The 14380-nt window shown below is 33.0% G+C and overlaps 1 protein-coding gene across 4 annotated transcripts in view; it reads right to left on the bottom strand.

The window, feature by feature from the left end:
- The window catches only part of PRORP (protein only RNase P catalytic subunit), a 33632-nt gene that overhangs the window by 6689 nt on the left and 12563 nt on the right, over positions 1-14380 (bottom strand). For all 4 annotated transcript variants that reach the window (XM_074290673.1, XM_074290676.1, XM_074290675.1 and 1 more), the window contains exons 3-6: positions 12370-12417; positions 10901-11033; positions 5557-5664; positions 3098-3246 (exon numbers count right to left, since the gene is read on the bottom strand). In XM_074290673.1, the coding sequence (XP_074146774.1) occupies positions 3098-3246; positions 5557-5664; positions 10901-11033; positions 12370-12417 (438 nt within the window). The remainder of the gene's footprint in view (positions 1-3097; positions 3247-5556; positions 5665-10900; positions 11034-12369; positions 12418-14380) is intronic.

The raw sequence follows: 14380 nt of genomic DNA, 5'->3' as shown, positions 1-14380 counted from the left end.
TTCCAAAATTTTCCCCTCCTTCCTTCCACCCCCTCCCCTAGATGGCAGGCATTCCCATACATATTAAAAATTTATAGTATATCCTAGGTACAATATATATGTGCAGAACCGAATTTTGTTGTTGTTGCAAAGGAAGAATTGTATTCGGAAGCTAAAAATAATCTGGGAAGAAAAACAAAACAAAACAGTGCTCACAGTTTATACTCATTTCCCAGTGTTCCTTTTCTGGATATAGCTGATTCTGTCCATCATTGATCAATTGGAATTGGATTAGCTCTTCTCTATGTTGAAGATATCCACTTCCATCAGAATACATCCTCATACAGTATCATTGTTGAAGTGTATAATGATCTTCTGGTTCTGCTCGTTTTACTTAGCATCAGTTGATGTAAGTCTCTCCAAGCCTCTATGTATTCCTCCTGTTGGTCATTTCTTACAGAACAATAATATTCCATAACATTCATATACCATAATTTACCCAACCATTCTCCAATTGATGGACATCCATTAATTTTCCAGGTTCTAGCCACTATGAAAAGGGCTGCCACAAACATTTTGGCACATACAGGTCCCTTTCCCTTCTTTAGTATTTCCTTGGGATATAAGCCCAGGAGTAGCACTGCTGGGTCAAAGGGTGTGCATAGTTTTGATAACTTTTTGGGCATAATTCCAGATTGCTCTCCAGAATGTTTGGATTCTTTTACAACTCCACCAACAATGTATTAGTGTCCCAGTTTTCCCACATCCCCTCCAACATTCATCATTATTTGTTCCTGTCATCTTAGCCAATCTGACAGATGTGTAATGATATCTCAGAGTTGTCTTAATTTGCATTTCTCTGATTAATAGTAAGTTGGAAAACTCTTTCATATGAGTGGAAATAGTTTCAATTTCATCATCTGAAAATTGTCTGTTCATATCCTTTGATCATTTTTCAATTGGAGAATGGCTTGATTTCTTATAAAGTCAATTCTCTGTATATTTTGAGATGAGGCCTTTATCAGAACCTTTAACTGTAAAAATGTTTTCCCAATTTGTTACTTCCCTTCTAATCTTGTTTGCATTAGTTTTGTTTGTGCTGCCCCTGTTTTTGAAAAACCTTTCCTCCTACCACCTCACGCCTCTCAAAAATTGACTAAGAATACAGGAAAAAATAATGATAAATGCTGGAGATGTGGGAAAACTGTAACACTAAATACATTGTTGATGAAGTTGTGAAATCATCCAGCCATTCTGGGAAGCAATTTGGAAACATGTCCAAATTTGGAAACATGATTGAGTTCAAAATGTACTATTTTTCATTTTCTTTCTTTTTTTGGGGGGGAGAGAGGGAAGAAGAGTTTGTGTTTTGTTGTTCGCTTTTTTTTTTTTTTTTTGGTCTTTTTTTTTCTTTTACCTTCCGATCTGATTTTTCTTGTACATACCCTTTGATCTACAATGTCTCTAACTGAGCCTGTATCCCAAAAGAGATCATAAAAAAGGGAAAAGGACCCACATGTGCAAAAAATGTTTGTAGTAGTCCTTTTTGCAGTGTCAAGGAACTAGAAACTGAGTGGATGTCCATTAGTTGGGGAATAGCTGAATAAGTTATTCAAGTATTAACATGAATGCAAGCGAATATTATTGTTCTATATGAAATGACTTGTTTTCAGAAAAGCTTGGAAAGACTTATATGAACTGATGCTAAGTGAAGTGAGCAGAACCAAGAGAACATTGTAGAGAGCAACAACAAGATTATGTGATAATCAACTGTGATGGACTTAGCTCTTTTCAACAATGAGATGATTCAAGGCAATTCCAATAGATGTGATAGAAAGAGCCATCCACATCTAGAGAGAACTGTAAAAACTGAATATGGATTAAATATATATGTGTGGTGTGTGTGTGTGTGTGTGTGTGTGTGTGTGTGTGTATGTGAATATTTTTTTTCTTTCACCTTTTGACCTGATTTTTCTTGAGCAGCATGACAAATATAGAAATATATTTAGAAGAATTGCACATATTTGACCTATATTAGATTGCTTGCCATCTATGGAAATTGGGGGGATGGGAGGGAGAGAAAAAAGTTGTGATGCTAAACTTTTGCAAAGGTTAATGTTGAAAACTATCTTTGCATGTATTTGATAAAATAGCTTTAAAAAATTCTAAAAAAAAACCTCTCCTCCATGCCTGAATGCCCTACATACTCAGTTTCACCTCTGAGAATTCCAGCTTTCTTCAAAGTTGAAAATATGAGCCATTTCCTAAAGGAAATCTTTTCCCATGCCACAGGTTTTTAGTGTTCTATCATTTCAAATTATTCTATATGTGTACACACATGATGGTTTCTATCCTTCCTTGAGAGGAATTTTTTTTTGCTTGTCTTTATATTTCTAGTACAATGCATTGCACACGGTAATTTTATGTAATCAATGTTTATTGGACTTGATTGGAAATCAAGATAACAGATGAAATGAGATAATTGAAAAATTTGAGGACCTATGGTAAAAAGAGTTGTCTAATAAGTGAATTTGTAACTTTAGTTAGCACTAAATGCACAGTCCTAGATAAAACTAGAATCTATTTTCTTTAAGGCTTTTTCCTGACAACAACATTCTGTCTTAATGTAGTTATTTCCATTCAGGCATTCTAAAATGATCTGCTTTCAAAAAATTTTTTTTAAACTTATGGGAAAATAAGCACAGAGACACAACATAAATTTGGCCATCATTACAAATTGAATGCTTAATGACTAGAGGAAGGACCTTAACTTTCTTCATTTTCAAAGTGAGATAATTCTGGATAAGATAATCTCTAGGGTTCCTTTGAGTTCTAAAGCCTCTAATTTAAGTTCCTGAACTCAGCCTGGTGTTCCATGCATTAGGCAAGCAACTCAGTCATCTTCAGAAATAGGGATTTTTCAAAAACTGACAAAATACAATGGCAAACTCCACATAGTTTGGGGATATATTCTTGCTTCAAATGATTTTTAATCTTTCTATTTTACACACAACTAACCAAATGCTTGTTTCACCTTTATGGAATACCACAATAAAATATTACTGAGAGCAACTCATCCAGAAACTAGTTGCATGTGCCTCTTGTCCTATATACTTACACATTGTCAGCAAAAAAGCAGTAGGCCATGTTCTGCACAGCTGTCATTTCATGCTTTTGCCACCTGGAACTTCCATTTAGCATGTGCTTCCGACCCAGGACAAGCACCCGAAGGTTCTGTTTTGTTAGCTGAGAGACTACATCAAGAAGCTGAAACAAGCAAAATCAATATAGAGGATAAGTTACAGGAAAAATTTTATGGTGAGAAGCATTTCTTGTGATCAATCAACTTCCCATTCTCTGCATTAAAAATTACCCCTAGTTCTAGGATTTCCACCAGTTGCCTCTAAATAAGAAATTCTTTCACTCATCTCTGCCTCTTATCTCCCTTCAAGTCTGAGAAAAAAACTTCATCTTGTGTAAGAAGTCTTTTCTGATCCTCCCTTAGTGCTAGTGTTGTCCCTTTAAGGTTGTCCAATTCTGTACAGTTGTTTTCATGTTGTCCTTCCCATTAGGCTATGAACACCTGGAGAGAAGGGAATTTTCTTCATTTCTTTATGCTTAGTCCAATGCCTAGTACATAGAAGGTATTTATTAAATACTTACTGACTTGACTTTATATAGGCCTGAAGCTCAGGGAACAGACTGGGGGCTAGATATGTATGTACATCCATACATCATAGAGAATTAAAACAGTGGGAGAAGATGAGGTTACCAACTGAAAGAATATAGAGAAAGAAAAGAGACATAATCTTGCAGAGCCCCCACAATTAGGGGATGTCATATAGATTGAAGAGAAAGCACAGGAGACTGAAGAGCAATTAGATGGGCAGAAGAAAATCATGAGAAAAAGTGTCATGGACAATTCTAAAGGAATCAAGATGAAAAATGCTATCCAACTCCAGAGAAAGAACTGATGGTGTTGAAAATGTAGTATTTTTTATTTTATTTTTGTCTTTTCTTTTCTGCGGGGGAGGGGAAGGAGGGAAGTCTGTTTTCTTTTACAACATAATATAGAAATGTTCTGCACGAATGCACATGTACTATTTATATCAAATTGCTTGGAGTCTCAAGGAAGGTGAGGGAAAGAATTTTAAATTCAAAATTTTAAAAAGCAAATGTTAAAATAGGAAAAAAATAAAATACTCTTTCTAAAAGGATCACAAAAACAGACAGAAAAATATATCCAGGAGAAGATGGTCAACAATGTCCAATGTAGAAGGCAGATTGAAAAGAATTAGAATCAAATTTAGCAAAAAAAAAAAAAAGAAAAAAATCATTAGTAAATTTGGAGACAGCAATTTTAGTTAAGTGATGAGGTCCAGAATGCAGAATAAAAAGAAAAGGAAGAATTAATGAAAGGAGAGGAAGTGAGGGTAGTTGTATAAAATTGAAACCTAAGAAATGGAGGTTAGGATAAGAAGGAAAAAGGAAATGTAATCAGGGATGGGCCTCAGGTTTTACAAATGCAGGGAAAAAAGTAATCCAAGGTAGGGACTTAGAATAAGAAACATACTGTAAAATGTAATTACAGGTGGAGACTCACTCACAAATGGAAGGGAAGATGTAATTAAGGACTTACACTCAGTAGAGACTCATATGTGGGGGAATCAGACTCTGAATAAGTCCAAATAAGTTGAACACAATTAACCCTTACATGGAAGGCATTGCCAGTTAGGTTGTAACCCTGGTAGTACCTAGCCAATGGTAAGAACAGGGAAAGGATTTGCATCTCAAATTACAGAATAAAAGACTGCTTTTTGTTCTTCAAGTGTATTTATTCTATTAGGACACCCACTTCTGCAGTTGCATAATTAAATGGACTTCATTCCTTTCAATTCCAGTGAAGTTATTTCTCCCAAGATGGAGAAAGGAAGAGGAAATTAATGTTGTATGGTTACAGTTTTCTCAGTAACATAAGAAGCAGGATTCTCAGCTAAAAGGCAAAAAGAAAGAGTTGTGAAAGGATTAAAAGAAAAGAAAGTTTGGAATAGTTACTAGGAGAAGTAAAATAAAGAATAATTTAGGGAGGAATAAAAAAAACTAACTTGCAGCTGCTGGACAAAGTCAGCATGGCTATATTAATTTCTCCAGATTCACTCATCGGATTCTTAATACTTAGCACAATGCTATATATGGGGTAAGTGCTTAATACAAGCTTTTTCATTCATTTACTCACTCCTTCATTCATGAATTATGTTGGTTCATAATTCTCACCAGATTCCTCTGAAAGTCAACAGCACACAGAAACTAAAGAACTGAGATGTCTCCACCAAAACTCCAAAATATGAGTAAGGTGAATTCTGGTATTTTTTGCCAGCCCCTAAAATTCAATGTACTCAAAGGAAAATTGTAATAACTTGCACAACCTGTTTGGTCACTGTAACACAAATATTTTCTTTTCTTGGAAACAGTTACAGAAATTCTGGGAGAGAAAGATCTATGCAATTACATAATAAGATACAATATAAAAGTAGTTCTACAGATATAAAGTAAAAGAAAAACAAACACTTTACTCACAGTTTCAGATTCACGAATTTTAGGAAACATTTTGGTAACATTGAGTCCATCAATTACAATATCAAAAGGAGGACAACTTTTAATAAACTTTTCAAATCTGTCAATTTCCTAAAAATAAAAGACAAATGATTATTGCATTAACAAGAACTTAGTTGAATTTTTACTAAAGATTCATCATGATTTTTATGGTTGATTTAAATTTTTTTTTAACATAACAAAACATATGCATACACAAACTGTCTCAAAAGTAGGCTTTTTAAAAGAGTACAATAGCCATATTGACAGAGTAAGCCTATTATGGATTGTCAAGCTGTTACACTAGAGAAAATACTTCTATCAGATTCAAGATATCTGTGCCATACTCAAATTTCACTTGACTTATTAGGTACTCAATGGTGCAACCAAATTTTGAGACCTGGAGACCAGTACTCTATTAAATAATTCTTAATATTAATTGAGGATAATACATGACTATTTGTTGAAATCTGTTTACTAATTTGATGTTTTGACTAGACTTTTTCATTAGAACAACTTGTGAAAACTAATGCAGACAAGATTAGAAGGGAAGCAATAAACTGGGAAGACAATTTTACAGTCAAAGGTTCTGATAAAGGCCCCATTTCCAAAATATATAGAGAATTAACTCTAATTTATAAGAAATCAAGCCATTCTCCAATTGAGAAATAGTCAAAGGATATGAATAGACAATTCTCAGATGAAGAAATTGAAACTATTTCTAGCCATATGAGAAGATGCTCCAAGTCATTATTAATCAGAGAAATGCAAATTAAGATACCACTACATACCTGTCAGATTGGCTAGAATGACAGGGAAAGATAATGGGGACTGTTGGAGAGGATGTGGGAAAACTTGGACACTGATGCATTGTTGGTGGAGTTGTGAACGAATCCACCCATTTTGGAGAGCAATCTGGAATTATGCCCAAAAAGTTATCAATCTGTTTGATCCAGCAGTGTTACTACTGGGCTTATATCCCAAAGAGATCTTAAAGAAGGGAAAGGAACCTCTATGTGCAAGAATGTTTGTGGCAGCCCTCTTTGTAGTGGCCAGAACTAGAAACTGGAAATTGAATGGATGCCCATCAATTGGAGAATGGCTGAATAAGTTGTGGTACATGAATGTTATGGAATATTATTGTTCTTTAAGAAATGACCAGCAGGATGATTTCAGGAAGGCCTGGAGAAACTTACATAAACTGATGCTGAGTAAAATGAGCAAGACCAAGAGATCATTATATAGTTCAACAACAATACTATATGATGATCAATTCATTCAACGAGATGAACCAAATCAGTTCCAATAGAGCAGTAATGAAGTGAACCAACTACACCCAGCAAAAGAACTGTGGGAGTTGACTATGAACCACTACATAGAATTCCCAATCCCTCTATTTTTCTCCACCTGCATTTTTTATTTCCTTTACAGATTAATTATACATTATTTCAAAGCCTGATTCTTTTTGTGCAGCAAATTAACTGTATGGACATGTATACATATATTGTATTTAACATATACTTTAACATATTTAACATGTATTGGTCAACCTGCCATCTAGGGGAAGGAGTGGGGGGGAAGGAGGGGAAAAATTGGAAGAAAAGGTTTTGCAATTGTCAATGCTGAAAAATTACCCATGCATATATCTAGTAAATAAAAAGCTATAATTTAAAAAAAAAAAAAGAAAAGAAAAGAAAAAGGACTTGTGAGTATTGAGAAATAGGGATATATGAATGGATAAGTATTTTGTACAAAACCAAAATGTCAACAACATCAAAAAAAGTTAAAACAGAAAGGTTATATGGCTGCTTTTCTATTTGAAGTTAGCAGTTTTCCTTTACGATTTCTTGAAATAATAAGTCTAGACTCTTTTCCCTGATCAAGGCTTCAGGTTAGTTCAATAATTCTTAGGGCCAGGCACTGGGCCTTTCAGCTGGGAATGTCTAGACTAAAACTTAGATCTTCTTGGGTTCTTCTCATGTTTTCTTGACTATCATGCTGTTCTATAATCTAAGGCCAGGGATCTGTAAGCTTCTAGTGTGACCAGTGGGGTTACCTTCTAGCTGCCTTAGTAGACAGTTTTAGGAGTTATAATTATCTTCCCATGTAGTAAAAAACTGTTTAACTTTATTTGGATCCCATTTTTCTTTTTCATGTTTCCCTTTTTATGCTTTTCTTGAGTCTTATATTTCAAAGTCAAATTCTGAAATCAGTCCTAGACTTTTCATCAGGAATAAAAATCTGCTACTTAACTATATATTCATTTTTTCCCTTGAAAAACATGTTGGAGTTTTTTTAAAGAAAATTTATTTCACATTGTACATGTTAAAAAAAAGAAAATTGAATAGCAATCACAAAAAAAAACATTTATCTATATTGATCATTTTGTGAAAGAAAAACAAAAAGGGAAAATCACAAGAAAGAAAAAGCAAACAAAAAAGGTGAAAATAGTATGTCTGATCCATTTTTAGTCTCCATAGTTCTCTCTCTAGAAGGAAATGGTATTTTCCATCTCAAGCCTTCCTAAAATTCATATTCCAAGCCCTCTGTCTGCTTCAATATGGTTGCTAATAAATCTTGTGTGATCCTTACTCCAGTACCATGACATTTGAAGTTTCTTTCTGATAGCTTAAAGTATTTTTTCTTTGATCTGAGAGCTCTGGGATTTGACTATAATATTCCTAGGAGTTTTATGTAGTGAATTTTTTTCTTTTGGTTCTGGGATTTTGGGATTTTCTTCACAATTTCTTGAAATATATCTAAAGTATTTCTTTTTAAATTTTATTTATTTAAAACAAATACAAAAAAAAAAAGAAAAGAAAAAAAGACTGCACAAAACATGAGAATTCAAAATATGAAACATTAAATTTCCATTTCAACAAAGCAAATGTAATAAGTATTACATAATGTATTCAGAACTGTCCCATCTTTTCTTTTTTCCTTATAGGTTTTCTTTTGTTCTCTACTGTGTACTTTTAACTTTATTCCTTTATTTTCCTCCTTTTTTCCCCAAAAAGTCTACCATTAAATGTGGATATTTTTACGCACACACACACGTGTATATATGCACACACATATATGTATACATATACATTCATAGTATAGATATCAATAATCATACTATATATAAACATACACTCACATAAGAGTTATATAAGGGCCTACTATACTTGTCCTATTTCTGTGAAAGTAAATAACGATCATATTTTATAAGTCCAAGTCTTTTCATATTTTTCTATATCTGCCAATTCATCATTTCCTTTACCACAGCTATAGTCCAATTGTATAGTATCTAGTTGTTAAAACAATATTAATATGGCTGCCATATAGTATAGTTTCCCTATTTTTTTCTCTTTTGATTAAATTAATTTTTGCTCTAATTTTGTCTGGGATCAATGATTACTACCTCTCTTTTTTTTTCCCTAATAAATTCTACTCCTGATCATTATTACTATTTTATATATATTTCTTATTTCCTATCCCTCCTGTCTCCTCTGTTTTACTTCTACACAACTACCTTGACACTGCTATTAATTAATCTACCCCTTTTCCAAGGATCTCCCTTTATCTTCTCCCCCACCCATCCTGATTCTGAATCAGTGGTGGTACGTACTGGTGGCTTCCATACCTCTCAGACACCAAAGAGGATCTACAAAATCAGCAAGATCTAGAAAGTCTGTGGAACTACAGCCCAGGCACAATCCCAGCACAGGCCTGGCCCCAGCTCCAGTCTAGACCCCAGCCTCAGCAAGGCAGGCCCTCTGAATCAAGCTAGAGGCTTTTAGAGCTCTTAGCCTGGGGATACCAAGGAGGACTTGGAAGGCCAGTGGAGAAAATTTGTGGCAATGAGGGGGTAGCCCAAAGTGCCATTCCCAGTGCAGCCCTGGTCAGCAGAGCCATGGTTAGCATAGTCCTAGTCCTAGCCAGCACAATAGATTTTATATCTGCAGAGGGTTGTGGACAAAGCTATTCTTGAATCAACTGACCACCATCAGATCACTGACATTTTATAGCAAAGATCAAAATTATGTTTAAAAACTGATCTGAACTCCCCATGGCCATTCCTTAGAGAATCCCACAATTTTATTATTTTCTTATATAGCTTTGCATAAAAGATCAAGATTATAAGGAATATATACCAAAAGGTCATAAGGAATATGGCTCTAGGGCAGAAAAAAGTGCTTGTGGTCAAATTTCTAGAAGAATCTCTGAAAACATCTACACAAAACAGCTAACATCTACACAAAACAGCTACCTTGAATCTTAGGACAGTGTACCCTCCACCTTGGAAACAGATCCCCACTTTAACAAAGAGTTAAAATCCAGCAAAACATCAGGGAGGATTCAAAGTATGTAACAATAAATTTCCATTTCAAGAAAGCATATATTATAATAATATAGTAATAATATAATAAAAATAGAAGACATCTTATTCATGACTGACCAAACATTTTTTCTTTGCTTTCTTCTAAGTTTTCTTTTTAAAATTTTTTATTAAAGCTCTTTATTTTCAAAATATATACAAAGATAACTTTCAACAATCATCCTTGCAAAATTTTATTTTCTAAATTTTGTCCCTCCTTTCCTCCCCACACCCCTCCCCTACATGGCAAGTAATTCAGTATATGTTAAAACATGTACAATTCTTCTATACATGTTTCAACAATTATCATGCGGCACACACACACAAAAAAATCAGATCAAAAAGAAAAAAAATGAGAAAGAAAACAAAATGAAAGCAAACAAAAAGTGTGAAAATATTATGTTATGATTCACAATTAGTTCTCAAAGTCCTCTCTCTGGGTAGAACTGGCCTGAATCATATCTCTGTTGAAAAGAGCCACGTCCATCAGAATCAATCATTGTCTAATCTTGCTGTTGCTGTCTATAATGATCTCCCAGTTCTGTTAACTTCTTATAGGTTTTTTGTTCTTTGCTGTGCACTTTTCACTTGATCCTTTTTTTCCTCTTACCTCCCCCAAGCAGGCTACAGTTAAAACAGATATATTTAACCACATACACACAAAAAAAAAATGCATATACATATGCATCTAAAACAATATTAGTGAGGCTGACATATAATACAGATTTCTCTATGATTGAATCTTTATGTCTGACTTTGAGATCAATGATTATAGGATATTTAAAGTTATGAAGGTAGAAGCAATAAACGTTAACCAACTTAATTTATAACATGAATAAAAACATTTTTTAAAAATTCTAAAAAGTATACTTGTGCCCATATGTAAGAGGTCTAAACCAGATAATTATTTTATCTCATCACTTTATGTAATGCTAATTTCTCTAAAAAGGAAATGACTGGTCTCACCTTAGGTGTTGTTTTTCTGTATTGGTCACCTCCATCAAGTATATCTTTCAGGACTCTCTGCTTAAGAAACTCATACTCTTCTGAGTTCAAGTGAATAGACTCTAACATTCTTCCACAGGCTAAACACTGCCCACTGTAATAATAATAGTATTTTATAAGTATGACTAAGTTCAGGAAGGGAATTATTTCAGTGGAACATTCCAGAACATAGCCAAAAAGGAAAAACAAAATACATTATTATGCAAAATCAATGTGACTTCCTGGTCTCAGAGACAGCCTTTTAGTTACCAAATTAGGTATATGAAGCCATCCATAAAAGGCAAATAGGTATTTACATAATTGTTTTTACTAAAATAATTATCAGAATTTGCAACTAGAGGGAAATTAAAACTAAGTCCTCAAATCAGACAAAACAGATTCAAAGTTGTACTATACCTTATAACAGGATATGTAGTCATTTTAAATTTTAAAAACTGGTTTATGCATTAGTCTTTATTTTTTAATTGATATATTGATATGTATGATGTTGTTTTAACATATGATACAAAGCTTATTCTCAAATTAATTCCTAGAAAAAAAGTTAAGCAAAATAAGTTTTAAGTAAAAAGAACTAGTGAAACTGATTGTAATACAACATTATACTCTGGTACTTTTCCACTTATCAATTGACATGGCAGAGAAAGAGAAAATCAATGAATTGGGCATGCAACAAATGACATGCCAGATGTTTATTTTAAAAATCAGTACTAACATAGCCCAATGTTCTTCAGATCTTTTTTGTTGCTATTTAAGGTTATTTTCATTTACTACATAGTAATAATTGTGTAAACTGCTCTTTTGGTTCTACTCTATTCATTGTCATTTTATATGTCTTCCCATATTTATTTGAATTCTTCATATTCATCTGTCGCTAATGATGCAGAATTTTTCTTAATTTCTGAGTCATTGAATACTCAGTTCCCTTTTTTTCTTTTTTTGCTTTACAAAATACAATGTTTTCTCCTTGTTTTCAATAAACTTGGTACTGGGATTATAAGATCAAAGGGTATGATCACACAATAGGTTTTTTGGTTGATTCTATATTGCTTTCTTCATTAGAAGCTAATTATCACATTTATTTTCACAAGTTTTTTCATGTAACCATGTTTACTAATATGATGGGTGAGAGACAGTTTCAGGGTTGTTTATTTACACATGTGATTTTATACATTGATAATCTTTAGAAGTTTGCCAATAGGTTTGAATTTTTATTCTCTTTTATATCCCAGATTTTTTCAGTAATCCCTTTATAACTTTGCACTGGAGAACTTAGTTCTTTAGGATTCAATTTCTTCAATTATAAATGAAAGGAGAGCTGAACTACATGAACTCTTAATGTCCCCACTAATACTAAGATTTATGATGAATTTCTTTGTTCAATATATCATGTCTTAATTAAAGATTTTTAAAAATAAACAAAATTCTTTTACCTCTTAGGAATGATGACAGATTCTCCTTTCCATTTTTTCTCAGGAATACTGAAAAAGGATTGCCAAAAGAGGGTCAGATTTATATTTAGCCACAAAATAATAAAGTTCATTTAAAATTTAAGCTCACTAACATATAAATATCTTAAATGTATGACATACTTACTAAAGTGATCAAGTGGTACAGTGCAAAGAGTACCAGACTTGAAATCTTATAACTTCAGTTCAAATCCCAGCTCTGTTACTTAGAACCTCTATAATCATAGGAAAGACAAAAATCTATCTGGAACTATTTTCTCCCTGGTGGGGGGAGCAATAGCTTCTAATAAGAAAAGTTCAAATGGCACATTAAATGGACAAGGTAAAAAAAGAAAAAAACATGCTACATTGTACATGTACTGTAACCTGAATAGTTAAATGATAGCTTATACCCTGATTCTTGACTCATTCTTCTCATTGCTTTGAGAACAATACAAAATATGGAGTCAAGATGAGATCTTGGATTTAAATCTAACATCTAATATTTACTACTTACATGTGACCAAAGACAAGTTGGTTTCCTTATCTGGAAAATGGAAAAAAAAAATGCCAATAAATGTATCTATGTATCTCTTTAAAGTAAACAAAGGATTGGCTTTGAAGTCAGAAAGAGTTGGGGGTTCAAGTTCTATCCCAAAACCATGTGTGTGATAATAGGTAAATTCCTTAACCCATCATTCCCTTAGGTAAATTTCTAAGACTTTATATTACTTATACATATATATATATATATATATATATATACATATATATATACACACACACACACACATAAGGTTTCCAAATTGGAACCCCAATCTCCAAATACCTAATCTATTCTTAAGCTATCAAGACCTCAGAACTATAGATCCCCTAAAATCAGAGTAGCATGATGTAATTTCAAGCATTTTTTTCTCACATGATTAGAGCTATGAAATATATAAAAACAACCACAAAAGTCTACAGAAAAATAGAAAATAAATTTACTTGAGCAATTGGAAGGAGCTGTATGATGTATCAGCACTAACAGTACAATAAAAGGGAAGAAAGCTTTTTAGAAACTTAAATGTCCCAAAGTACATTGAAGACAGTTAAATAGAAAAAAAACAGAGGGCTGGTGGGTAGACTAATACTTCTGAGGATTTTAAAAGGATAAGGAATAAAAAGCAAAAGGAACACACCAATTTATAAAGGAGGAAGATGATAGATATTATTTCTAATAACAGGAGCCTTTCTAATAATTGGAACACTTGAAGAGTATGTAAAAACATGGAGATTAGGACAGGGGAAAAGTAGGCATCTTAACTAAAACTAAAAGAGTGGCTGAACACATTCAAATAGATAATTTGGTGTAAAAATATATTTATTCCAACTGGAAAGTAATCAAATAGAAGAGAGATGAAAGGTTAATACTAAGGATTATAATGGAATATAGGAGGATGTCCATCAATTAAGGAATGGCTGAACAAACTGTTTTATATGAATGGAATATTAATGGGATGTAAGAAATGATTAAAAAAAAAAGAGAGAGAGGGAGAGGCTGCAGAGGAGCTGGAAATGAAATGAAACAAATTGAAGTAAGCAAAACCAGAAAAACAATTTCTATAAGGACAACAATATTGCCAAGACCAAAACAAAAGTTTAAAAAAAAATTGTTAAGACGTAAAATGTAATCAATGAAATGATGAACTATGTTCCAGAAAATTTTAAGATAAAATATTACATATCTCCTGAATACAAAGGTGAAGGATTCAAGGTGCAGAGACAAAATTTTTGAAGAGAGACATCGTGAGGATTCATTTTGTTGTTTAATTGAGAATGTTTTAGGAATTTCATGAACAACAATTATTCTTATCTTGTGACTCAATTCTGAAATCAGCACAGTTCCCTTTCAATTTAATAATGGTCTAGTTCAATTTGACTTATGAGAAAACCTATTTATTTAAATCTGGCCCTTTGTGATTAGGAAGATGAACCACTTCTACTTTCTGTTTAG

The sequence above is a fragment of the Sminthopsis crassicaudata genome, chromosome 2, assembly GCF_048593235.1.
Source record: "Sminthopsis crassicaudata isolate SCR6 chromosome 2, ASM4859323v1, whole genome shotgun sequence".
NCBI lineage: Eukaryota > Metazoa > Chordata > Mammalia > Dasyuromorphia > Dasyuridae > Sminthopsis > Sminthopsis crassicaudata.
This window is presented reverse-complemented; position numbering and strand designations above follow the sequence as displayed.